This window comes from Drosophila navojoa, chromosome 4, assembly GCF_054131105.1.
Source record: "Drosophila navojoa isolate 15081-1374.11 chromosome 4, UAZ_NAV_1.0, whole genome shotgun sequence".
NCBI lineage: Eukaryota > Metazoa > Arthropoda > Insecta > Diptera > Drosophilidae > Drosophila > Drosophila navojoa.
The window spans coordinates 13,477,890-13,502,672 of record NC_142892.1 but is presented as its reverse complement, the minus strand read 5'-3'; the positions used below and the strand labels follow the sequence as shown (position 1 = coordinate 13,502,672).

General features: G+C 41.0%; 5 protein-coding genes across 9 annotated transcripts; 3 read left to right on the top strand and 2 right to left on the bottom strand.

Annotated features, from left to right (window-relative positions):
- The first annotated feature begins 1,947 nt into the window (after nt 1-1,947).
- On the top strand, nt 1,948-2,582 carry Cpr78Cc (Cuticular protein 78Cc). Its single transcript, XM_018102266.3, has 2 exons — nt 1,948-2,063; nt 2,148-2,582. The coding sequence occupies exons 1-2, from the start codon at nt 2,052-2,054 to the stop codon at nt 2,490-2,492; spliced, it is 357 nt and encodes a 118-aa protein (XP_017957755.1). The 5' UTR covers nt 1,948-2,051; the 3' UTR covers nt 2,493-2,582.
- A 997-nt stretch (nt 2,583-3,579) lies between these two features.
- Nucleotides 3,580-5,456, bottom strand: LOC108652164 (putative serine hydrolase). Its single transcript, XM_018102261.3, has 3 exons — nt 5,296-5,456; nt 4,783-4,904; nt 3,580-4,716 (listed from the first exon to the last, which is right to left on the bottom strand). Exons 2-3 carry the CDS (start codon nt 4,894-4,896, stop codon nt 3,772-3,774), a joined length of 1,059 nt encoding a protein of 352 aa, XP_017957750.1. The 5' UTR covers nt 4,897-4,904; nt 5,296-5,456; the 3' UTR covers nt 3,580-3,771.
- Nucleotides 5,457-5,616: 160 nt separating this feature from the next.
- LOC108651747 (putative serine hydrolase) lies at nt 5,617-7,122 on the top strand. Its single transcript, XM_018101628.3, has 2 exons — nt 5,617-5,986; nt 6,048-7,122. The coding sequence occupies exons 1-2, from the start codon at nt 5,870-5,872 to the stop codon at nt 6,939-6,941; spliced, it is 1,011 nt and encodes a 336-aa protein (XP_017957117.1). The 5' UTR covers nt 5,617-5,869; the 3' UTR covers nt 6,942-7,122.
- A 138-nt stretch (nt 7,123-7,260) lies between these two features.
- Pc (chromodomain protein polycomb) lies at nt 7,261-10,018 on the bottom strand. Its single transcript, XM_018101627.3, has 2 exons — nt 9,762-10,018; nt 7,261-9,286 (listed from the first exon to the last, which is right to left on the bottom strand). Exons 1-2 carry the CDS (start codon nt 9,822-9,824, stop codon nt 8,207-8,209), a joined length of 1,143 nt encoding a protein of 380 aa, XP_017957116.1. The 5' UTR covers nt 9,825-10,018; the 3' UTR covers nt 7,261-8,206.
- A 186-nt stretch (nt 10,019-10,204) lies between these two features.
- Nucleotides 10,205-24,038, top strand: Rab26 (RAS oncogene family member Rab26). 5 transcript variants are annotated; one of them, XM_089259098.1, is made up of 7 exons: nt 12,190-12,311; nt 17,812-18,540; nt 20,611-20,721; nt 23,016-23,124; nt 23,210-23,320; nt 23,507-23,651; nt 23,805-24,038. In XM_089259098.1, the coding sequence occupies exons 2-7, from the start codon at nt 17,863-17,865 to the stop codon at nt 23,917-23,919; spliced, it is 1,269 nt and encodes a 422-aa protein (XP_089115224.1). In that variant the 5' UTR covers nt 12,190-12,311; nt 17,812-17,862; the 3' UTR covers nt 23,920-24,038. The 5 variants fall into 5 exon arrangements, with proteins under 5 accessions (XP_089115225.1, XP_017957108.1, XP_089115224.1 ...); XM_030385942.2 differs by lacking the exon at nt 12,190-12,311 and adding an exon at nt 13,091-13,642; XM_089259099.1 differs by lacking the exon at nt 17,812-18,540 and having other exon boundaries at nt 10,205-12,311.
- The last annotated feature ends 745 nt before the right edge of the window (nt 24,039-24,783 follow it).

Genomic DNA, 24,783 nt, shown 5'->3' with positions numbered 1-24,783 from the left:
TGCCTCTTGGCTTTTTGTGCAAAAAACTTGTTTGGCTGCGCGAATATGATTGTCAATAGGGAAGTAATTAAAGAATAATTAGTATTATTAAATCTTAGTTATATGTTAAAATTCACAACTTATCTAGTCTCATCCAAGAAGCAAAGAGCTAGATTAGAGGAATTCTAAGAGGTAATAAAAATGTCTATGCAGAAGCAAATATTTAATGATATATAATTTGTATGTGTGCCCCAGATCGATGATAATTATATGTAGCGATATGATTGGACTAGATCATTCAATGTGTGTTAATGGAAAACTTAAACCACAATATTAAATATAATTAAAAATAATTATTTTAAATATTTATTTAAAATAAAACTAATGTTAATTAAAAGAAATAAAGGCTTTACATAATATTAGAAGTAACAGTTTTTTTTTTAAAGTATAAATGAGTTAAAAAAAAAAAGATTTGTAGCAATTATTTTGTGATTAGCATTTTCAGCTTTAAGTTTTGATAACTTCATTAATTTGTTGTTCTTTGTTTTTAGTTAATCATGGTAAACATGGTGTTTTTTCGCTTTTCTAACAGGTTCAGCATGTCGACAAAATTGAAAAATATTTAAAGCATGCGAGACAAGATTAGCCTAGCCAATTAGTATATTTATATCATCGATTCTTATATATATTTTTATTTTACTTTTATTTTAAGCATAAAAAAACTTGTTTTTATTTAAGTTTTATTTGATATATATTTGCATACACATTTTGCTTTACTTATTATGTGAACGTGTTATACATCCGACAGCTTCATAAATGGACTTTAGTAAAACAAACTACAAACAAAATTTAATTAATTAAGGGGCGTCGGTTTACATATTTATGGGCTTTGCCCATTATCATAGTAAATATATATGTCTCAGAGTAGGAAATATTATTCATAAATATTTATAACAAGCAATATATTATTTATTTCAGCTCTCAGCGACTGTCAAAAGATCTTGAACGGCCCACGCGATAACAAAAACAAATAAGAGTCAAATACGAGTAAAGAATGCATTATCCATCATCTAAATGCACACTCGAAACACACAAATTAGTTTGGCATTTTAGCAATTCAGATTCAAGCTTGAGTGTGCCGAATGCAAGATTTAGATCGCTGTTCAGCAAGTTTGTGTTCTAAGTCATCTCGGCGTGTACACGTGATTATGAGAATCCGCTCTAATGGGCTGGCAGGCGCCAACAGATGGGCATTTTATTGGCCATTATGTAAAGAGCAAGGCCCGCTCTCAGCTCTCTCAGCTCATGGCAACACTACTGGTACCATTGAAATAATATTAATACTCCGCTTGATCAGCTAATTTATTGTGCTGCCACAATATTTGTATGCTAATGCGAGCTTGTTCCAAATTTGACTGAAGAATTCTTCTTTTTGCCTAATTAAATAATTAAACTGGTTTGCCCCAATGCTGAATGGATAGCCAAATTGAAATTGAAAGTGATGATAAATAGGCTTTTAGTTTGCCATTTTCTATTTTTTGTTGTTTTTTAAGTTTACTTAATTTAAGCTAGTTTCGTGTGTTCAATGAAGTTGAATCGTAAAATATTGCGCAATCATACGGTCGCTTCATTAAAAAATAAATAACATTTTAAAAGATCACAACTAATGCGGTTATCTCGATGGATTCATCGACCGAAGCAAACCACTTTGAATTCGTTTAAAAAATTATCGATGTGCAGCCTATGCACGTAAAAACTAAATATATTTCAATGTATGTATATGTATATGTATGTATATGTTTCGCCCCGCATTTTATTTAACTTCATCACATTTCGCTATTTGCCTAAAATATGCACAACTTAAGCTTAACTGATATTTAGTACAACGCGTTGTCAGAGCAGCTCAACAGCAGATTAGAAACGACGACAACGACGACGACGACGAAGATGACGACGACGGCGGAGCAGCGCCTACATAGAGTCAACGTTTTTTTTTTTTGGATGGGTGCGAGTATAAAAACCAGAGATACGCAAAGACAAACAAACAGTGTGAATTAGACAAGTGAAACACAATGTTCAAGCTAGTGAGTAGCAGAGCAAAGCGCAAGCTGAGAATCATCAGGATATTCGATCAACGTTAACTAATTGAAATGAAATTCATTTTGCAGTCGATCTGCCTTATCGCCGCTCTGCTGGTCTGCGCCCAGGCTGACCATATCGACAAGGATGCCCAAGTGCTGAGCGAAAGGAATGATCCCGCCGATGCGGAGGGCAACTATGCATATGCTTTCCAAACCAGCAACGGCATCCAGACCCAGGAGGCTGGCAATAGTAATGGCGCCAGTGGATCTTACGGTTACACTTCCCCCGATGGCCAGATAATCTCATTGACCTATACCGCCGATGAGAACGGATTCCATCCCACTGGTGATCACTTGCCCACTCCTCCACCAATTCCCGATCATGTGGTGAGGCTGTTGGAATATATTGCATCACATCCCAGCCCGCAATAGAGCTCCTTTCAAAATCAGTTTAGTTACATCATAAAATAGCGTGCATTAAACCAAAACAAATATTTGAAATACAAAAGAAGAAAAAACCAAGTCATTTTAATGGGTAATATAAATATAATAAGAAAATATATATACTATATATATTTAACCCAAGCGAGGACGTTGCAAAGCATTTAAGCTTTAGTACATATTAAATATGTATATGGATCTCATACATATATAATAGACTTTGGTTGATACGCTTTGAGCCACATTTAATGGAGGATCATTAATCAAGAGGCAAAGCAGATGTTACCATAATGATCAGCCACAGGAATCAACCATACTAGTCGAGGTGAAGACTAAAGAGAGCCACATCCATATACATACATATAAGTTTTCAGATATACATAACTGACGGAAATTTATGCAGTCAAATGTGGAAGCTGCAGGGCCAACAAGTTCAACGTTTTGCACCTCTTTTTCTGCATGCTCTTTGCTCGAAACTGTATGTACATATATGTATGTATGTATATCGTATTTAATTTGTCATCTCAATGTAAATCCGACAGTTGACCCCCAAAAATAGGAAGAAGAAGAAAATAAAATAAAACCAGTGTATTTAAATACCAAGAAAGAGTCTAAAATGTGATGCAACCGATCCAATGTGCTGTGTGGCTCTGCCTTAAGCCAAACAAGTTTCTCGGTTAGTAACACTTTCGCCTGTGCCTGCGCCTGCGTATTCTACCAGCGACCAAATGTAGGTCAGCCGCGAACACGAACTCAGCAACACGCACGTAATACCCATCCGGCGAATTAACCCAACAACACTTAGTGCTGACATAAGAGATCTAGAGAACAAGCTAAGAATGTGTCTAAAATATGATTAAGATAATGTCTTAACTCACATTACATAATGTCATGCACATATACGTATATATTTCAGCGAATACGCAGAATCTGACCTTTAGCTAAAAAGTCGTAGCTTAAAGTCCCAAAAAACTGGATTGGAAGACCTTTAAGGGTTAACAACGTCAACGAAACTGTAACCAGTTCCTCGTTATCCTTCAACAGACAAAACGCAATGAACAGACTTTTGGCATATATGTATGTAGTTACATGTAGCATGTGTATATATACTTTGTGCATTTACAGCAGCGGCATAGCCAGACATTAACAGTATAAGCAACAGTTAAGTAAATAAAATTAAGTGATGTGACATCGATACACAGAATCATTTAAGCAACAATAAATAAGCCCAATCGAACTTTTGTCTTGTTGTTGTTGTGTGTGTTGAGGTTTAGAGTTTGCTCTCGGCAGCTTCCTTAGCCTTTTTTCGTGCCGCTGCAACTGCAGCGGGGCCAAAGCGATGTATAAACTTGTTCACCGGATCAATAATAGCTTCTGGGTTATTCAAATGCAGATGATGCGAGCCACTTGCCTCCACATACTCAAAGTTTGGCTTCTTTAGCAACACCTCAAGCACTTCGTCGTAGTACTTTTTGTCCTCAAAATATGACGAATTGGTTGCCTTGATGAATAAATAGGGACACGTGATGCGCTGGGCCATTTCGACGCACAGTTCCTGGGAGCCAATCGCATAGTTGTAGAACTTTAGGCGGCGATCACGACAGAAGAAGAATTTGTCCGGATATTTTCCCGACTTCTGGATATTGCGCGCAAGAATATGCTTGCATAGCTCCTTGTTGACAGAGTGAAAGGAACCAAGATAGACACGCTCGATCAGCTCATCGTATGTATAACTTGGTGGCTCTGTTTTGCTGCGATTGCGTTCATCTTCCCGCAGAAATTCATCGAGACGCGTCTCCATAGTGCGTATAACCGCAGGGTAAGGTCGCTGGTGGGGCTTCAAGGCGTCAATGCCAATTACCATATCTACCTTATCGGGAAAGACAGCTGCAAACACAAAAGCAATTATGGAAGACATCGAATGGCCAATCAGTGATACCTTCTCCCACTTATATTGCTTCATGATAAGCCTTATCACATATAGATTATCAACCGAATTGTAATAACAGCCATCGGGCAAACGTGAAGACAATCCATGACCAGGCAAATCTATGGAAAGGAATGCCACGTCTGGCGACAGCAAAGGCACTAACAAATCGTATGTCCCTGCATTATCCTGCCAGCCATGCAGGCCCAATATGGGCTGCACAGTCTGGGGTCCATACCATTTACCAGCAATGTGGCCCCAGGGTACTTTAATGCTGATTTCAGAGAACTGAAAATAAAGTGCAATCAGCATTTAACTGTGATTTCCATTCCAAAGATCAAAGTGCGCACTTACAGCTCGCGTTGGAGGCTCGCCCGTAAGGTCGCCTGCATGTCGGAAACGCAGATTGAGATCTACAGGAGATCCGTCCGTGCCATCACTTGAGTTTTCCTTAAATTCGAACTCCATGATCCTCACTGCAGCAGAAGACAAACACGAATATGCTTAAATTCCAAAGTTTAACTCTGTCAAGTTAGTAAACGTATTCTTATCAGCACTCGATTAGCTAGGGGCGATTACGATTAGTTAATTAAAGAGCCGAGCGCGTTGAATCGAAAAATAACAAAGCGGTGAGCGCCGAAAAAGTTATAAATAAAAAGCAGTGCCATGAAATTGATTTATCCATGCTCTGCTCGTCATCTGGACTATTAATAAAAAAAAAAAAACGCGCAACTCCAAGGTTCAAGGTCAACAGGTGCGTCTGACTGATAGATGCTCTTGGTTTCAATTTCCACAGTCGGTCCACAACTCTGTTTCAATTTCTAGTATGTTGAGTCAGAACACACTCACGTACAACGAAATACTTACACTTCCATCAATTGTGCCGTCAGACAACGATAAAAAGAATTTACGTTATTTTTCCACGAGATTATCTATTTTTAGTTAAAATAGTGGCATATGTAGCTAAACAATAAACTAAGCAAACAGCTGATTGGAGCTGGAGCGAGAGAGCGAAATTTAATTCTAGAGATGGGAGAAATAAACTTTCCAAGTTTTCAAACTATCGATTGTTTAAGACCGTACCGATAGTTGCACACGTCTGCAATACTTTGAAACATTGAAGACGTTTGTAAATAAATTTATTCATATCATAGTGAGAATAATATTTGTATACATATTTATCTAGTATTTTATAAATATTTAAAAAGTTAGTAACGATTTAAATAGTTTAGTTATGCATTTTCATACTTTAAGATATGTTATGCATGCACTTATGTGTCTCTACGCTGAGTAGGGTATCTAAATTTCGTTATCGTAATTATCAATTTAGATTGCTAAATCTCAGCAGCAAAACATGTAATCAGATGTTTAATGTCATCACAGTGAGCAAGCAAAATATAGTTCAATACTATAATATACTCAATTAATATACTCCGAGGAAATGATAAACCAAAGAAGTTTGCGGCTGCTACAGAAACTTGCGAATGGATCCAAGCAGAACTTTCGCCTGGCACACGGTCAAAGTTCGTCTACTTCGTTGAAGGCGCTAACAAAACATGTAGGTAACATAATTATTTGGCATTCGCCTTGAACTTCTGAGTCATAATCCCATATTGCAGTATGACGAGGTTAGCATCCCAGTTCCCTGGGGTCACATAGCTGGCAAATGGTACGGACCGAAGCATGTACGACCGATTCTTGGCATGCACGGTTGGCAGGACAATGCTGGCACTTTCGACACTCTCGCACCGCTACTGCCACCGCATCTCTCCTTTCTCAGCATAGACGCACCGGGTCACGGGCACTCTTCATGGTTGCCACCAGGCGTTTCGTATCACTCCATAGATTATGTTCAGTTGGTTCTGCGTATAATGGAGGAATATAACTGGAAGAAAGTGTCCATAATGGCTCATTCAATGAGCTCCTTAAATGGCTTCGTTTTCGCTTCACTATTCCCAGACAAACTGGATATGTTGATTGGGCTAGACATTCTCAAGCCCCTAATACGCAGTCCAAAGTATATTGTGAATATGCTATCCGAACGCCTATCGGACTCTCTCAAACTGGAACGTCGCTTACGCAGCAACAGTGAACCCCCAGCCTACGAATGGGATCAACTGGTAGAGCGTCTGCATCACGGCACGGACAAGTCCGTCGACTTGGAGGCTTGCAAGTATCTGTTGCAGCGCAACAGTAAACCGTCCAGCCACGAGCCTCACAAATATTACTTCTCCCGCGACAACCGCCTGAAGACCTCTCTGTTTTACACACTCTCCAATGAGATGGTGTTGGAAATGGCATCGCGCATCACAGCGCCCCATCTGTTCATCAAGGCACTGCAGGCACCTTACTATGAGGACAAGAAATACTACGACGCTGCCCTGGAGGTGCTGCGACAGAATCCGAACTTTGAATATCATGAAGTCGAGGGAACGCATCACGTGCACCTCAATGAGCCCGAGAAGGTGGCGCCCATCATCAACTCATTCATAAGCAAATGCAGACCCTTATGAGAAGATTTAGATGAAATGAATTTTTGTATATACTTGCTAGTTATGATCTATTGAAGGACACAGATATTAACAATGTTGTTTTTTTGTTTTGTACGCTATGGTATTCCCGAATATAGTTCATAATTGACGACGATACAAATTACTTAATAAAAATAGTCTTTGATGTTTCTATTTAATTTAATTACCGTTGATACTGGCAATAACATTACAGCTAGAGTAGATTACAAACTTGAAAATGTCTTGTTTTTCTTTTTATTTGATTTTGTTTATGGAATTAGCGCTGCAACTAAAAACTAGCCAATAAATACTTCGCACATAATTATAAAATATATGTTTCAAAATGGACAAAAATCAATAATGATAATTGTTCCTTTTGTGCGTTGTTTATTAAAAGTAAATATATCAAAAAAATGTACAAAACGATTTAAAAGGAATAGTAAACCATGTGAAAAATTGTCGAGTCTATTAGCTCCAATCAATATTGGACTGGACTTGATGTGCACTGCACATTTGAGAGCTGATAGAGTCAACATTTCTTAGACAATCCAACTTAAAAACTAAATATTTAAAATAAATAATGTAAATATAGAAAATAATATACTAAAATCTATACTCATGCATCAACTTAGATATTATGATTATTTCTTGTTTTTCTTCATATATAATTGTTCCAATTCAGTCAGCGCTAATATTAGATGGTTTAAAAAAAACATAAAACTTTTAAATATTGAAGCAGCTGCTGTTGTGTAACATTCTTAACATATTATATAAACTCTATATATTCATATATATATATGTATATATGTGTGTATTAATGGTAGGCTTTTGTATAATGTAAATGTGTATATCAAGCGTAATAGCAATTGCTTTAGTTTCGCATGGATTTCTTGCGTATTATGAGTGTGTTTTGGTTTCTATCAGATTCAAGTTGTTATAGAAAAATATACATATATGTTAAATAAATATATATATATATAATGTTATATACTCTGCTAAACTACTAGACATACAACTATCTGAACCAACAGACGTTGCGCAGACGCGAATGTTGAACAGTTTCACATGAAATTTCAGCATTCGTTGCTGTGCAACACCTGGAAGCTGCTCTTTAAACATTGTAATAAAACAACAATCTAGTGTCTAGGCTATAAATAAATACAATAAATAAGTTGTTTCTTAAAAGAAAATGCTTTTCAACATTCAGTATGGATGTTTGTCTTGCTATGTAAAACTATTTACAATTGAATATGGAGCAAGGCGATGTTTTAAGCCACCGGCGAGGAATCACCCTTCATGTCGCGCTCACGAAAGAATCCTCGCTCTGTTTTGCACTCTCGTATGGTGACTGTCTCCAGATTGACAGTAACATCTGTGATGACCACACGATTCGACATCTTACACTTGGAGGGCAGCCAGAAGCGGGGCGGCAATGCACGCGGTGACAGCGGGCTAACCGGTGGCTTTTGACTTAAAGCCAGGGCGCCAGAAAGTTTAGGTATATTATTGTTCTCTGATGGTGGCCCCGCAGTCGTTAGACCCTCATCATCCTCCTCCTCATTATAGGCGGGCGCAGAAGACTCACCACCTTCTGTCTGAGCACTGTGCGGCGTCCCTTGCGGCTCTGTTTTGTGTAGCTGTGCAGGCGCATCCGCTGAATTCTGCTGTTGTTGCTCCTGCGCCGAGCTGAGCGGTTTGGTTGCCGGTCCATCTGGTGAGGTTTTAATAGTAACACCAATTTTACCCGATTCTTTGAGAACCTCAGCCTTCCGCTTGGTACCCATAAGTGGCTGATCTTCTGAGCTTGATGAATTGGTGTCTGCCTCCGGTACAAACGTATTCTCATTGTGCGTTGAGCTGCAATTCGATGAGGAGCTGTGATCTATGCGCAGGCGCTTCGCCTCGTGATGATGATGATGGTGAGTTAGCGGCGATTCAGATCGCCGATTACTAATACGTTCGGACTTGATACTTTGGTTGTTGTTGTTGCTGCTGTTGTGCTGCTGCTGATGATGATGATGGTGGTGATGATGGTGTTTCTTATCCTTCTCCTTTTTATCAATACCATCGTTGATTGCGGCAGCTGTCGAGGTTGTTGCCTGATTGGTATCAGGTACATCGTCGCCGGTGAATGTATACTCATCCTCCTCAGACTCTGGGTCTGGATCTGGCTCCTTTTCTTTCTTTTCCTTTTTAAGCGCAGCGCCACGTTTCGAAGGCGTGCCAGAGGATTTGTTACTTTGCTCATAGATGTCAATTAGACGGCGATCCAAAATGTTTACCTCTGGCTCCCATGTGTTGTAGCGTTGGTTCCAGCCCTTCCACTTGACACGGTACTCCACAACACCCTAAAAATATAAAGAAGTATATTAAATGAGGTGTTCAAATAAACAATCAAAAATGTTCCCATATAATATCCATATTTTAGGAGAAATATATATTTATATTTCTTCTATTTTCAGATCGCACACTGAAACATACATTTGGCGCGTTCCAAACACACAATGTAAGACGAACTAATTGATTTTTCATCGATGCCGATATGTAGCACAGAGTAAAAACAAAAACAACAACACACACACACTCATATGCACACACGCGCAGCGTAAATGGTGGTTGCTACTGCCACAGGCTGCTGCTGCTGCTGCAGCAGAAGCAGCGGCGGCAGCACGAGACATTGGCGCAGCTGCCAGCAGATGGACGACGCGAGCCTCTGCTCGAAATTTCGAAGGACATGTGACCTTGCAGTTGTGAGCTGCGCACATTTGTCTTTCGCATGCGTTGCAGTTGCATTATTATTTTTGTTTATTTTCTAGAACGTACCTTTCTAACGCGCTTCTGGATGATTTTTTCGGCAGCATAGACGCGATCGTCCGAGCTGCCCATTGTGTTGCCGTCCACTTTACCGATTTTGAGGCTTTTCTTGTCCCTCTCTTGAAATATAAATTAGTAGCACTTGATTTTCCGTTTAATTCACGATTTTGTTGCTCGAATTTTGTTAAATTTGCAATAATTCCAAACTCAAAACCTTTTAAAAACAAATTGCGACTGACATTTACACTGGTTGCAAACAATGTGACCGCATCACTGACAGTAAATAAAACCTTGAATGGCACTCGTGTTATCGGCTGTCCGCCACCAGGCAACGGCTACCAGATAGTGTTGTGTGAAAGTTGTTGTGGATGAAGAGGAGTGGAGTTTGAAGTGTGGATCGTAAGGTGTGGTCGCACACGAACTGCATAAAAATCCGCCCATGAACTAACTATTCAGCATTATGATGTTAATGTGACTTGGTGTCACTGCTTCAAGTGCGAACAAAATAAATCAAATTTGCAACGTCTGAGTGTGTGCGTGACAGTGTATGAGTGCAAAATGATTTTTATACAACTTAATATATAAAAATGTGATAACGCGATTGTCAAAAGCACCGCATACAGATACAAACGAGCAGTAATTTATATTCGTAGTGTGTTATTCGCAAATCAAGTAAACGCAAGGAAATCGAAAATGTGAAAACAGGCCGCATACGAAAGGCACACATACACACGCACACAGCCAAATGCATACGCGCACACGTTGACACACGCACACACACAATGACCCAAAAAGGATGTCGAGCTGCGGCAGCCTATAGTAAATACGTTGTTGTTGCCCATGTCAATTGGGCCTGCTTTGTCGTCATAGATTGGGTCGATGAATGGCACTAACTGCGGCGCTGGGGCGCAGGATGCCATTGCCTTTATTACGTTTGACAGATAACAAAGGGAAATGAAGACGTCAGCATCGGATGAACTGGAAGTGGAAGTGGATGTCGAACTGCGGCCGGGGGCTCAACATGGCTATCTAATTAGTGAGGAGCAGGCGACGAAGGCAAGGCTACTAACGATATATTTATTTACGCTGTGATAGTGAAATACCAAAAACACCAAACAAACAAAATAACAAAACAAATGAAACGAAAGGAAAACCCAATAAAAAAAATAAACATGCCAAGAATCAAACGCAATATTTTCGCTGAAGCAAATTATAATTGAAAATTGAAGAGAAAGACTAAACTAAGAAAAACAAAAACTAATTCAACAAAAAGCTTTAACAAAACACCAAGCAGAGAAGACAGAAGGAAAAACTGTTCTTATATTAATTGTAATTATTCTAGTAAGAAAAAAAAAAAAAAAAAAAAACCAGCACCAATTAGCGCTTAACCCGTAGATGAACTAGTCAATATGTTTAGCTAGTTACAATTTGTACTTAACAATTACTTAGTGGCTTTAACTAAAACACCAAGCAACCAAAAACACCAAAAAACCAACAAAGGAAAAAAACAAAATCAAAGTTCAATTGAAAAGAAACTAACGAATATACGTTTAGGGAATTTCAATATAGATAAGCTTAGCCAAGTTACTTATTAAGTTTAGAGCAAATATACACATACTTATATATACACATTATATATATAAATATACACATACATATATCATTATATATATGTATAAATAATAAAGAGCCGCCACACATACTGCAGCCCCCGCAGAAGGCCCTAAATCAAATTCATTCAGAAAACGTGCCATAAACCGGACTGCCAGACGTCGCTAAATGTCAAAGTCATAAAGAGAGCGACACAGAGGAAAACAAAGAAATAAAGGGAGAGAGAGAGCGAAAAAGAGTGAAAGAGTAAACTTGCGCGTGGGAGCGCCTAAAAGCACGCCCTCGTGTGGATATAAGGTTAAAAGCTCAGCTTTGCTTCTGATTAGCCAAGACACAAACCTAAACATGGCAAACGCCACAACTCCTGCAGGAACAACAGCATCAACAACCCATCTGGACGATGCGAGCAGCATGAGCGACGATGTTTTCGAGGATGCGGAAACGACCAAAGCACGCATCGAGGAGCTGCGCCGTCGCCCCTTTGGAGATGGCTGTTATAATCCGGTGGCAGCGCCTGTGTCGCAGCATCAGCACCATCATCATCACCACCCCAACACCAATCACACCAACAGCAGCAGCCAGCAGAGCCTGACGAGTAGCCATCATTACCATGACCATGATGCCATCATGGCACCCGTTCAGCGGTCCGCCACCGGCTATCCGGGCTATCGGCCATCCCGCGAAGCAATGCAGATGTATGCCTACGGCAATGCGGACTACGAGCTGGAGGATGATTACGATGATGGCTGGCGCTCGTATCGCTACGACGAGGTGGACATGCATCAGACAGCGCCACCAGCCCATCAGCAACCCTTCGACGACACCATCAATCACAAGACGATCCTCCTGGGTGACTCTGGCGTGGGCAAAACCTCCTTTCTGGTCAAATACAATACGGGCGAGTTTCGTTTGGGCTCCTTCTCTGCCACCGTTGGCATTGCACTAACGGTAAGTCCTAACAAATGACAGAGAGAGAGAGAGAGTAAGTTAATGAAATTTAAGTAACGCATCCGTGCATCCTTCTCCCTTCACCTGTGCATGCCCAAAGTTTACGTTCCTGAGGCTTTCAAAAACACAGATAGATTCATAATCCCATTTCGTGGCTTTGCTGTGCGCGCCCATTTAAGCCTGTGTCTGTCAGTGCGGGTGTGTGTGTGTGTGTGTGCGTGAGTAACTGTAATTGAGCAGCAGCCGCAAGGGTTTTGTAAGCAACATATTGTTGTGTAGCGGGGCGTTTTCATGTACTTCATGCTGATATCTATTTATATCGCACACAAATCTCAGCAGCGCATTCGCATTGATTTTGTTGCTTCGATGGCATAAAAATAAACTCCATAAAAGCGACACGTTAGGCTATCCCAGTATGTGTGTGTGGGTGTGTATGTATTGTGTATGTGGCTGTGTGTGTGTGTGAATGCGCACTTCATAATATTTACGACACGTCACGCATTAGCGATGGCAAAAGGTATCGAAACAATTTGATTGATTAGCTGATTACGACTCAGATCTAACAGCGATTCCTTTGAAGGCTTACCGAAAATATTATAATAAAGCTCTCTTCAAACAATTTAACAAGTATAAGAAAATATTTAAGGGTAGTAGATATAATCATTAAGAAATCATTTAAATTTAAATTACGTTTTATAATTTGTATTTAAATAAATGGAAATGAAATATATTTGATTATATATTTTATTCCACTTACACAAAATTAGCTCAATTGCAGCAGAAAGTTCCGAATTGAACGTTAAAGTGCATTAATTCCAGCTGCAAGCTTTAGAGTGCGCCCTCAAGTAGGCAACACATTTTGTATTCACAACCTGTTGCCGGCTTTCACTTTCACAGTTCGCAGAACGAAGCAACGCAGCAGCAACAACATGTCGGCCATCAAGCCAATGAAGTTCAAGTGCAACAGTTATATTTTTCCAAGGTTCAACCCTGGCACCTGGTCCACATATTCGTGCCACACTCCAGCAGTCCCTTTGGACGCACTTCTGGCGCGTGCCCGACATTGGCTGTACGCATTTCTAGGCCAGGGCTGTTGCTGCTGCCGTGCGAGCCGAAGTTGCACGAACTCGATTCGGGCCAATAGCTGAAGGACTTTGGTGCTGGATGCTGCCGCCTGCTGCTTTCGATGATTCTGGCTGCGTGCTCAGTTTAGTTTTGTGCGCTGCTCTTGACGCTTCGATTGGTCGACGGTCGCGCAATTGCTCACACAGCATCCATTCAAATTTCAGTTACTGTGCACAGTTTTTCAAACGGCATTGTCGTTGAGTGATGTAAAGTGAAAAAGAACGCTTTCAACATTGTGTTGTCAAACGCAAAGACTCACACACACACACACACGCACACAAGCCCAGCTCCTTTCATACAGAAACGGGGCATTGAATGCTGAAAAATTTCGTTGCATACTTTTGAGCGCGCTGCGACTTTGGTGCAATTTGCAGCATTTTCAGTTATCGGCTGCTCAATGCTGTGTGTCTGTGTGTGCTTGAGTCGTGTGTGTATGTGTGTGTGTCTGACTGTATATTATAGTGAACATGTCTGTGTGTGTTTGGGCTTTTTGATGTCTGCGCGCTTCAAAATAAATGAAAACAATTTATGGAAGGCAACTAATAAAAATTGATTAATGTTTGTGTGTGTGCGTGTGTGCTTGTTAGTGTATGGGTGTATATTAGCAAATATGCCTTAATTAAATTCTTATTGCTTCACTTTGCAATTTTGTTTTGTGCAATATTTAAAGTGTTTTTGGAAGCACTTCGAATTCTAGTTGATTTATTAGAACATGTTGGATTGAATGTAAAGAAAATACTCTAAAAAAATAATTAAATTAGTTATTTCTTTAATTTACCTACATCAATTGAATCATGCAAAACTCAAGCATACATTTACTTCATAGCGCATACAAATAATTTGATTTAATGCGAGCACTTATATTTCATATATACTCTATACATTGATTCCACATATGTATATTTCACTAGAAATCCGATTATTCGTACTTTCTTATTTATAGCCTGTTAATGCAGTCTCTTTGCAATTGACTGCGAATGTGATGTTGTTGTTGTTGTTGTTGTTGTCGGTACTGTCGTACGCATCGACAGCTCGTTCGTTTGCTCGTTTTGCAACTGTCCTCGGGCGCATTCATCTTGCTCAAGTGCGTATTAATTATACGCCTGTTGTGCATTCAATAATCGAAAGTCAATTTCTATTCCGTGTGGTCACTTGCATTGTCTGCAGGTAGCTCTAGTTCAAGGCTGGCTTAATTGAAAACCACTTTTCAAATTCCAGGCAGGAGCCTAGGGATTCCATGGAAACTGCTTCAGTTGCGACAATTTTCCATTGCGAAAGTTTTTACGGAAATGCAATTTAAGCCGATTACTATCGCAAATCTTTGCTGTTGGTATTGCCAGTGGTTGTTGCTGTTATTGTTATCACTGTGCTCCGCATCATAGCATGCTGTCGTGTAGTCCTCTTGTAGTCCTGCCGCTGCAACTAGCTGTTGAGTGGCTTTCATCACAAATGCCATCATAAAACGTTTTACGGCAGCCGCACATCAATGTAAAGCTGTCCATTCGGTTGCCCAGCATTGGCTCGCCAGTTTCCTGTTAAAATATACTGGAACGCCCACTCACACACACGCCCACATACGGCCCGTTTGAGTTGTGTGTGTGTGTTTTGGCCATTTCCTTAAAGCCGTCCATGCAATCAGAAAGCCATTGTCTGCCTCCAGCTGCCAGCTGCCAGCTGCCAGCCGCGCCTCTTCGCTGCCCACTTTTAGCCGCCCGATTGAACGCATGATTGAATGTGTGTCTCGTCGTGTATTGAAACCGTGTACTTTCGAGAGGCATAGACGACATTCCCCGTAAGTAGCCAGCCTTTGACGTAGGTAGAGTCTGCGCTAATGCTGCGTAGGCTTTACGAAACATGCTCAATCGGTCGTGAATGGAGGGTTCATTTCTGCTTCTGCTTCAGATTGATGTAATTACGCGCCGACTGAAATGCTGTTCCTCGATTCATTCAGGCGTCGCGCAGCTCCATTGTCGCTGACAATTTTCCAGTTGGAGCCAGCTCGTTGCGATGACAACCCAATTAAAAAGTTTTCTTATCACAGCATCCAGATTGCCAATGTAAAGTTGATTATATATCATTTTATGCTGCACTAATACGATAAGGTCATTTTTATGGGTCGATACACTGCGCAAAAAAAAAGGTGACCCAGCGAAGGGAAAAGGTTGCGACAGATGGCCGAAAAGGTCGCACTCTCGAAAAGGATGCGACTGAAAATAATAAATTTGATATTTGATACGTCGAGGGCAGATGACATAAACTAGCATGAATATGATAGGAAATATTTGAGACGGGAATTTGCTGATCTATTGACATTTACTTTCGCCAAATATTCGCAATTTATTTTCACTTAGGCGCCCTTGGGGCCGCTCACACTGCGCTCTAATTGTCGTGTAATGCACACTTTTTGCTGCTCTTTAGTTTATGGAGTGGAGTCCTTTGGCTTCGAGTGATATCGGCTTACAGTTTAAGCCCCGGGTACGTTGGCCCTGAGCCTCTCGCTGCAATTTCTGGGCCGCAGTTCGCCGGGTCCTCGAGCGTAGTCAAGTCGGGGCACGTGCGGACAGGCGATGAACTTTATTTAAAGAGCTGCTGTGGCGCCCAGCAGCTGTAACTGGGACTTGGGCCCAATTACACACAGACAGCGGCACTCCAGACAGTACGAAATAAGTTTCGCCCGGCTGGCTGCTATTCAAGCTTCGCATAAATATGTTTGTGTATAAAAAGAATGTTTTCTTTCTTTTTTAATGGCAACGCTTAAGACATTCAAGTGTGCCCGGGCAAAGGTGAATTGGCAGCAGAATTCGCACACAGCGCCGCCGTGTCAATCAACTGTTTGCCTCTGTCTGCAGCGCTGTCGCTCTCGTCGCTTGGTTTCTTGTGAAATTGTGAAACTATATGCGCACCAGCATTATGTAGTATTGACAATCCTATTATCCTCCTGTTTGACAGACGTTAAATAAAGCAAAAAACAAGAAACAAAAAAAACAGCAAACTTTGTCGAACAAATGTCTATGCAAATATTTCGCTTTGCAGAAAACTTTCATCAGCTGCAACAAACGCAAAATTGTTTTTATTATTGATTTTAGCTTCACAAACGAGCATAAAATATATAGAATATATACAATTTAAATGAGAATGTTCTGCTTGCATGACATTGAAATGGACAGTTCCAGGCAATGATCAGGTTTCGTATGGAAAATCACAGAAACTTTCAACTTGTGGGGCTTCCTAAAGCATCTCTATGCTTTCACCAAAACTAACTAGATTTTCCATGTCCTGCATTCAAATTTGCATTTAAATTTTATACTTTATTCATTTTGAAAAGTTTTTTTTTTGGGTCAGATAACGTGTTTGAGCAGGCTTTTACCGCACACACATAACTTTTGCTAATGGCAAGTGAAAATTGTAAAACAGTTGCGTAAATAGGCATGTGGGCTAATCACGTGGTTGCGCCGCTCTCGCTGAAGCCTTTTCAATTCCCACTTATTATCCAAAATGCTGCGCTGAGGCGTGTGTTTGTTGGCTTTTGTGGTTGCTGCTTGCCAACTGTTGATTTAGCGACGCTGGTCCACCTAACTCCCGGACTATAATCCGGCTATTCGGCCAGCTCACACAGCAAGCGCACAGCTGTGTGCGTGTGCGTGTGCGTGTGTGAGTGTCAACGACAATAGCAGCAACATTTGTGGCCCTCGGGGAAAGCTAACCTTGCGCGGTTTCGGTTTTCGTCCTGCCTTGCGACCCTGTTGTTGGCAAGCCAATTACATTCAATTTGCACCTGTGGACCTGTCTACCTACACATACAGTACCCAATGTGCCCGCTGTGCCCGCCTCTAACTGCCTTTTGGCTCTTTTTAAAGTTCCGCCTGCTGCTGAGTTCTGAATTTTAATTTGCCTTTGCTCAACTGGCCAAAGTAAATTATAACTGACGAAGTTTATTAAATTTTCAGCGACTGTATTATGATTACCCTGGACTATATATAGAGCTCTATTATTTGTTGTTCTTGTTGTTATTCGTATACTTTGAACTTTGCTGTTTTTACTTTTATTTTTTGTTTATGATTTTTAATGAGTTTTTTAGGGCAAAAGTTTTGTCTTTTGCCTTATGCGCTGCCTCAGCAAAGTTGACAACCCGATTTCGATTTACGAATGCGAGTCGAGCTGTCGAGTTGAAGCTGGGTCCGGGGACTGAGTGAGCTATTGCTGTGGTGGGTTTGCTTTTGTGGGCTGTGCGTCATTATGGGCTCGGATTATGATGACGATGATTATGATGATGTTGATGATGAGGGGTAGCAGTTAGTTTATTGATTTATTGCGTACGCTGGCGTGTTTGAAATTGAATTAAGCCAATTTGCATTTGCACCTTTATATAGCAGAGAATTTTGATTGTCTTGCGGATTGAAAGCGGTATATTCGAGCGGTTTCAAAGATGCGACGTCAGCAAACGCGCTATCGCAGCGACTCCATCGCTGGCACCAGCACTGGAGCAACTCGCAAGCCATCGCTGGTCACAAGTGTGAGCAACGCCTCGCCCACGCGCCGCGAGTCGCTGGTGAAGCCCACCTGGCAGCACATTACACCTGGCCAGCTGCCGCCCAAGACCCTGGACAAGATCAACGGCATCGCCTCGGACGATTCGGATGACGATGGCTATCCCAAGCGTCGGCCCAGCGTCATTGTGCATCAGCGCCAGCAGTCGCTGTCCCAGCAGCCGCTGCTGCCCGAGTACATGAGCCCATCGCAACTCTATCGCGATCATCTCCAGCAGCAACAGCAGCAGCAGCAGCAGCAGCAACAACAACAGCAGCAGCAGCAGACGTCGTCGCAGGCTCAGCCGCAGTCGAGTGGAAATGGTTTCAGCAGCAGATTTCTAAGCAGCATGCGAATCAACGCAGCTGCCGAGCAGCAGCCGCTCCTGGATACTGGAGGAGGTGGAGGTGGTGGTGCTGGCTCTGGTGCTGGGGCAGAAGCTGGTGCGGCTCCTGCTGCTCCTGGCAGCGATGGCGCCGGTGCCACGCTCTGCAAATCAGCTGGACGCGCGCTCATACGCATGATTTCCTCGACACCTGGGCAGGACGAGGATGAGGATTTCGATATCATGGGCAAGGTGACAATGAGACACACACACACACACAATACACACACTAAACACAACGACACGTTCACCCGCAGCCGACATGAGCCTTAAGTGCTCAAAACCAAAAGCCTGTTGACTTTGACAATTTGCATTACAAAAAGGACGACAGCAAACGAAATTCCCGAAATTTATAAGTATTTATAAGCGGCTAAACAGGCTGCCAAATCCCCCCAAGCAAGGCTCTTTATCAGGACCTGAGCCGCAAATTGATTTACGTGCAGCTCAGTCTGACTGATTATCTGTCCGCTTGTCCGACTGTCTGACTGTCTCTCTGTTTGCCCGTGTGCCTGACTGACTTCTGCGCCTTTAACGACTTCGCCGCGTGTTATTTGCAGTCGCATTATTCGTACGATTTTACGACATTCCTGATTTACAATGCCATTTACATAAGCAGCTCAAAAATAAAGTCATCAAATGCTAAAAGGAGGAAAATTAAACAATAGACCCTGTTGCTCTCTGCAAAGGCAACAATGAAACGCAGTGCTAACTAAATTCTGTTGTCGCTGGGCCGCAGCTCGTGCGCGCGTCCTTCAGTGTGTCCTGTCAACGGCAATACAATAAATGGCGGCTATTCCGCTGCAAAAACAGTTTTGCTTTATGCTTTTCATTAGCGCAATTCGCTAGAATTACGACAAATGGTCCGGCAACGGCTGCGAGCGCTGTCTCGCCCAGCTGCGCAGCAGGCATAAAAAAGGCAAGAAATAATAACAATAAATATGAAACAATAAAAGCACAAGAAACAAAAGTTAATGCGCAGCTTAAATGCACTCAAAAGCGACTTCACTGCAATTTCGATTGCGAGCAAGATTCCCGGAAATAAATGGAGTTTCTAGTAAGAAATATAATCACAGCTAAAATATTCTATTACTGCTTCTAGTTAAATTAAAAACTAAAAATAATATATACTACCTACTACATACATACATATGTGTATTTGGCTTTGCTGCCTCTGTTTGGCCAAGTTTTTTCAGCTGGCAAACAAACTTCTCGCTCAGCGCTAACATTTGCATAAGTTATACGAGCTGCGTTGCGTATACGCCGTGTGTGCGTTTGTGTGTGCGCCGTCAAATGATTAAGTTTTGCGTAAAATACGCAAATTAGTTGGTTTATTTGCTGAGGTCAAAGGCAGCGCATATTCCCGATGCTGTTAATTACGAACTGAGAGCCTATTTAAATAGCAAAGCAATTTTCAGTTCTAGGGCAAACTGGATTGTGCATATAGCATGCATAAGAAACGTTTCAAATATCTGCTCCATGGCCCCAAGCATACCATTTCTCTTGTTCCTCGCTGAGGCTAAGCTGTTTTTAATAACTGTGCATTACAGCAAAAAACAGAACAGACTCTGAATGTCGGCAGAAAGAGGTCGCTATTATTTTTATGAACTTGAACGCTTCAGTAAACAGAGGCAGGAGCTCTGGCGCGCTCTCAAGTGCTTTAATGTCGGGTTTAATAGTTAATATACATTAGAAATTTCCAAAAGATTGTGATTAACATGAACTTGGCTTTAATTAACATAAATGTTTCGCATTTACATACACATTTACGTAGCTCTAAACGTTTCAACTTTATTCTCTAAGCATTATTTAAATTTGGAGCATATTTTATAAATCAAGCAGCTGCCATGCCAGACCAGAGATGCTCATTGCAGCTTCTGTTTCGTGGAATCTCCAGCGTAGCATGTTGATATAGCACTGGAGTTAAGTTTTAATTGCTTGCTGATGCTGCTGCTGCTGCTGCTGCTGCTGCTGCTGCTGGGTAGCAACCAATTTAGGCGAGAGCAGTCAGCTAAATCAACAGCAGCCGCAGAGCAAGTCGGCTGTCTGCTGCTTTTATTTTATTTTTGGGGTTTCCTTTTGAAGCTTATTAAACACATACATACATAGATGTGTAGGGCTACATAATGTTGGCCGGGCATATGTTACATACATGCACACATAAATTATTTTTGTATAATGCTCAATGTATTTTTCTTCATTTTACACTCATCCACACACACACACTCACACTCACGCTCACACATGCTTGTTGTTGTTGGCCAGGTCATAATGCTGGGCGACTCGGGAGTGGGCAAAACGTCGCTTTTGATTCGATTTCGCGATGGTCGCTATGTGCCCAGCTATTTTCTGAGCACAGTTGGCATTGATTTTAGGGTAAGCGATTTCTCTCGTTCTCTCTCTCTCACTCTCACACTCTCTTTTTCTGTGTGTGTTACTGTTGTGTTTATTGTTGTTACTAATTGTTGTGTGTCTCTAACTGTCTCGTTTTCATTCTCTCTCTCTCTCTGTCTGTCTATCTCTCTTTCTCTTTCTCTCTATCTGTACACCCCATTCCGTTTGCCAACTGTTGTGCCTGTCTGTACGCTGTCAACAGTTGTCAAGGCTTTGAATACAATTTTCACCTGCTTACACATTAACTTTTTCTTCATCTTTGTTGTCTGTGTGACTGTGTGTGTATGTGTGTGTGCAAGTTTATCTAACTTCTTCTTACCCTCTTTACACCTTTTCTTCCTTTCACTGTGCCTGTCCAATCCAAACAAACCGCAGCTGCTGCCAGCGACTGCTAACTGTTATTCCCTATAATCGTTGTTGTTTATCCAGCTATGTGTTAACTGTATCTGTATCCTGTGCGCAGCTACATATTGTATATATTACAGGTCATCCAAATGTCGGCTATTGCTTATACTTGATTCTGTCTGTATGTGTGTGTGTGTGTGTGTGTGTGTTTGTGCAGTGCTTTGTCTGTTTGTTTTGCGGTTTTCATGTTCTTCAGCTGCTGTGGCGTTTCTCTTTAGTAAAATATTTTCCCGCCAGCTTAGCTCGTGTTCAAGCTGCCCCCAACCCCTTACCCCCGCTCACCTACCCAGCACCGTCCTCCGCCCAGCAGCTCTGTGGAGCTCTGTGCCTCCAAGTTTGCCGGCGTTGCTGCGGCAAAAGTTCTTCGGGGGCTATTTATTTCAAAAGCATATGAACTTGAAAAGGACTTGTTGATGGTTGTGTGTCTGTCTGTGTGTGTGTGTATGCGTGTGTCTGTGTGTGTCTGTGTGTGTTTGTGTCCTCGCAGCCTGTCTGTCCCCCTCTGTGTTGTACACTTGTTGTTACTCGTATTTAAGTTGATGTTGTTGCTTTTATTATGCTTATTATTGTGAGGTTTTTGTTTCAACTTCTAGAGGTTTTATTATCGTGAAAATTGCCCAGGGCTCACATGGCACATAAATTTATTAAAGCACAATAATACTACAAGTATTCGCCATGTCTGCCATTAGCAATATAAATGTCCTTTGGACAATCGCCAGCTCATTGTATGGACACGTGCGGCTATTTTTGCCTTTCAACTTTTGCGCCGTCAAATTCCGTAGCATCAATGCGCGCATCTCGTTTTTTTAATGATTTTTGTTGTCTTGACGACCGATTGAAGGTTGCAATGAAATGAAATTGAATAAATTTTATGAAAAGACAAACTAGAGCAAATAAATGTTGCATTAAATAGAGAGAAAACAAATAACATATTTAATGTATAATGCAACAGAAACGTTTAGTTTTAATAATTTATTTTGTATGCTAATTTTGTGTAATAAATATATAATTGGGTCACATTAAAACTTGCGACTGTTTAGTGTTTTTTTTTAGTATTTTTTCTTGTTCGAACATTATCTTTGAACTCGTGAATTTAATACGCGCCAAGCCTGGGGATATGCAATACGCACAGCCTTATGTGATATGTATGTACGTACTTTTGTATTCAGTTTTCATTTTGCCTTGAATACATCATTGAAATATTCATTATTTATGTAGACCGTTTCCACTGTGCTTCACTAAATGAATTTCACAGTAAATTATATTCAATGTTGGCTCAGTACATTGACTTTTTGTTTACTTAGCTAGAAATTTGATGTTTGCTTTCGATTTTTTCTTGCTTTCTTTTTGATATGTTTTTTTTCTATTTTTTTATATATGTATTTCATACAATGAAAGCAAGTCAGTGTGGCTGTCATCCACACACACACACACACACACATATATATATAGACATATACATATCTTGATGATGTTTGTCTTATTGCTCGCTTTTATTGTATGCCATATTGACTGACTGTCTGAGTAGCCACTGATTAGTGCTGGTGCTTGCCCTCTGCATTGAAGTCAATAATGATGCTGAATCTGCATGTTAACTGTACGTGTATTCGTGTAATTTTTGCACCTCAAAAGGTTTCCACTTGCCCCCGAACCCACTTAATTAAGTATACGCAGGTCCATCTGCCCCCATCTCTCCCTCTCTCTCTCTCTCTCATTCTTCCTTTAGAGTTTTATAAATATATATCTCTTACATTTGGCGTTCTCTTTGGCATGCACATTTTGTAAATTAATTGCATTTCGCATCACAATGTCATTTTGATGGCATTAACAAATTCCTTTTACATAACAACTGCCGCATAACTCGATTGCAGAACAAGGTGGTCGTTGTCGATGGCACGCGCGTTAAGCTACAGATCTGGGATACGGCCGGACAGGAGCGTTTTCGCAGCGTAACCCACGCCTATTATCGCGATGCCCACGGTGAGTGCAACAGCTGTTGCAATTGAGTTTTGGGCCTCTGATGCGATTTCCCATTATTTTCTTTGTTAATTTCCGGTGGCTGCAGCGCTGCTGCTGCTGTACGATGTGACCAACAAGACCACCTACGACAACATACGCGCCTGGCTGGGCGAGATACGCGAGTACGCGCAGGAGGACGTTGTCATCGTTTTAATAGGTGAGATTCACTTTGCCGGCGAGCAACACAAAATAGATTTGATTAAAGGCAGCTTTTAGCAGCTGAAGCTGCAGTTGCTGCCAACTGCTGGTCACTTAATTCAATTACGAGTTTAAACTTTGCAACTTTTGTCGCACTCCACATGCCAAATGCCCTGCTTTGGCCGCCCTTCTGATCCGCACACAGGCAACAAGGCCGATTGCAGCAGCAGCGAGCGGCAGGTGAAGCGCGAGGATGGCGAGCGACTTGGACGTGAGCACGATGTACCATTCATGGAGACATCCGCCAAGACCGGACTCAATGTGGAGCTGGCATTCACAGCGGTGGCCAGGTTAGTAGCAATTAACTAGCTCCAAAGTTGTTCTCCATATGTCTTTAATATCGTTCGGTTTCATTTATAAATTTATTTGTTCTCCCACTTTTCCTTTCAATAATCGATGTACTAATACACAATTCGACTCGTTTCACCTCTCTCTCTCCACAGGCAGCTGAAGAGTCGCGGCTACGAGCATGGCGATGATGGAAAATTCAATGTGCATGATTTTGTGCGTGACAATACAAAGGCTCGGTCTGTTTGTGCTCAATGCAGGAACATGTAAATTGTTTCTCTTCCAGCACAATGAAAACTTTGCACAAAACCCACAAAAAGAGCTCACAAAACAAAGCGCAAATTTGTACAAAAAGAAAAACTTTGCAAAACCCCAAAAAAAAAGAGAAATTGAATGAATAATGCCAAATCGACAGAAAAGAAAAAAAAATCTAATAATTGGTTATTCATAGGGCACGCGTGAGGCAAACAGTTTAGGGAGATCCTAACGGGATAGTGTTTGCATGTAAATTGATGTATGAGGAGGATGTAAGTAGAGAGGGGATCGGAATTATATAAGTTGGCATTGGATAGCTTAAATATTGGATAATATATATACATGAATACATATACAGATATATCTATATACAAACAAGTACATACTTTATTTTTTGGCAAGGATAATAGAAAAGTCCTTGCAGGAAACGAACAAAACCAAATAACGCAAAGTGCAGCAAAATCATGCATCATTGATATTTGTCCAGCACGTCGCGTCGTCGATAATTTGTATTTATTATAACCGCGCTGTAAGCTGTTAGTGGCTGAAAAGAATATGTGCGAACCGAGCATTTGCCACACAAATTTAAATATAGGCGTTAGCTTATACACATATATTATATAAAGGCATTGCCCAGAAGCAACCAATCTAGATTGAACCAAGCCCAATTAATGAGAAACAATCACTCAATTTACCTTAACAAAAACTATTAATTGTATTTATTGAGACTTCTGTTTTATTATGTATCGTTAAGTGTTATGCCTACCGTTAAGTTTTAAAAACCTCACACATAAATGAAAACGGGAGAAAGGGATAAGGAGATCTTTAATGTTTAATAACTACAACTATTTTAAATTATTTACACCAATGAAAAGAAAC

What these genes read in the sequence shown, in the direction of transcription:
- LOC108652164 (XM_018102261.3), bottom strand. Translation starts at nt 4,896, where the DNA reads ATGGAGTTCGAATTTAAGGAAAACTCAAGTGATGGCACGGACGGATCT. An exon ending in GCGAGCCTCCAACGCGAGCT is followed by an intron (nt 4,717 to 4,782) that starts GTAAGTGCGCAC and finishes CTTTATTTTCAG; the next exon opens with TTCTCTGAAATCAGCATTAA.
- LOC108651747 (XM_018101628.3), top strand. Translation starts at nt 5,870, where the DNA reads ATGATAAACCAAAGAAGTTTGCGGCTGCTACAGAAACTTGCGAATGGA. An exon ending in TGAAGGCGCTAACAAAACAT is followed by an intron (nt 5,987 to 6,047) that starts GTAGGTAACATA and finishes CCCATATTGCAG; the next exon opens with TATGACGAGGTTAGCATCCC.
- Pc (XM_018101627.3), bottom strand. Translation starts at nt 9,824, where the DNA reads ATGGGCAGCTCGGACGATCGCGTCTATGCTGCCGAAAAAATCATCCAG. An exon ending in TCCAGAAGCGCGTTAGAAAG is followed by an intron (nt 9,287 to 9,761) that starts GTACGTTCTAGA and finishes TTATATTTTTAG; the next exon opens with GGTGTTGTGGAGTACCGTGT.
- Rab26 (XM_089259098.1), top strand. Translation starts at nt 17,863, where the DNA reads ATGCGACGTCAGCAAACGCGCTATCGCAGCGACTCCATCGCTGGCACC. An exon ending in CGTTGTCATCGTTTTAATAG is followed by an intron (nt 23,321 to 23,506) that starts GTGAGATTCACT and finishes ATCCGCACACAG; the next exon opens with GCAACAAGGCCGATTGCAGC. An exon ending in GCATTCACAGCGGTGGCCAG is followed by an intron (nt 23,652 to 23,804) that starts GTTAGTAGCAAT and finishes CTCTCTCCACAG; the next exon opens with GCAGCTGAAGAGTCGCGGCT.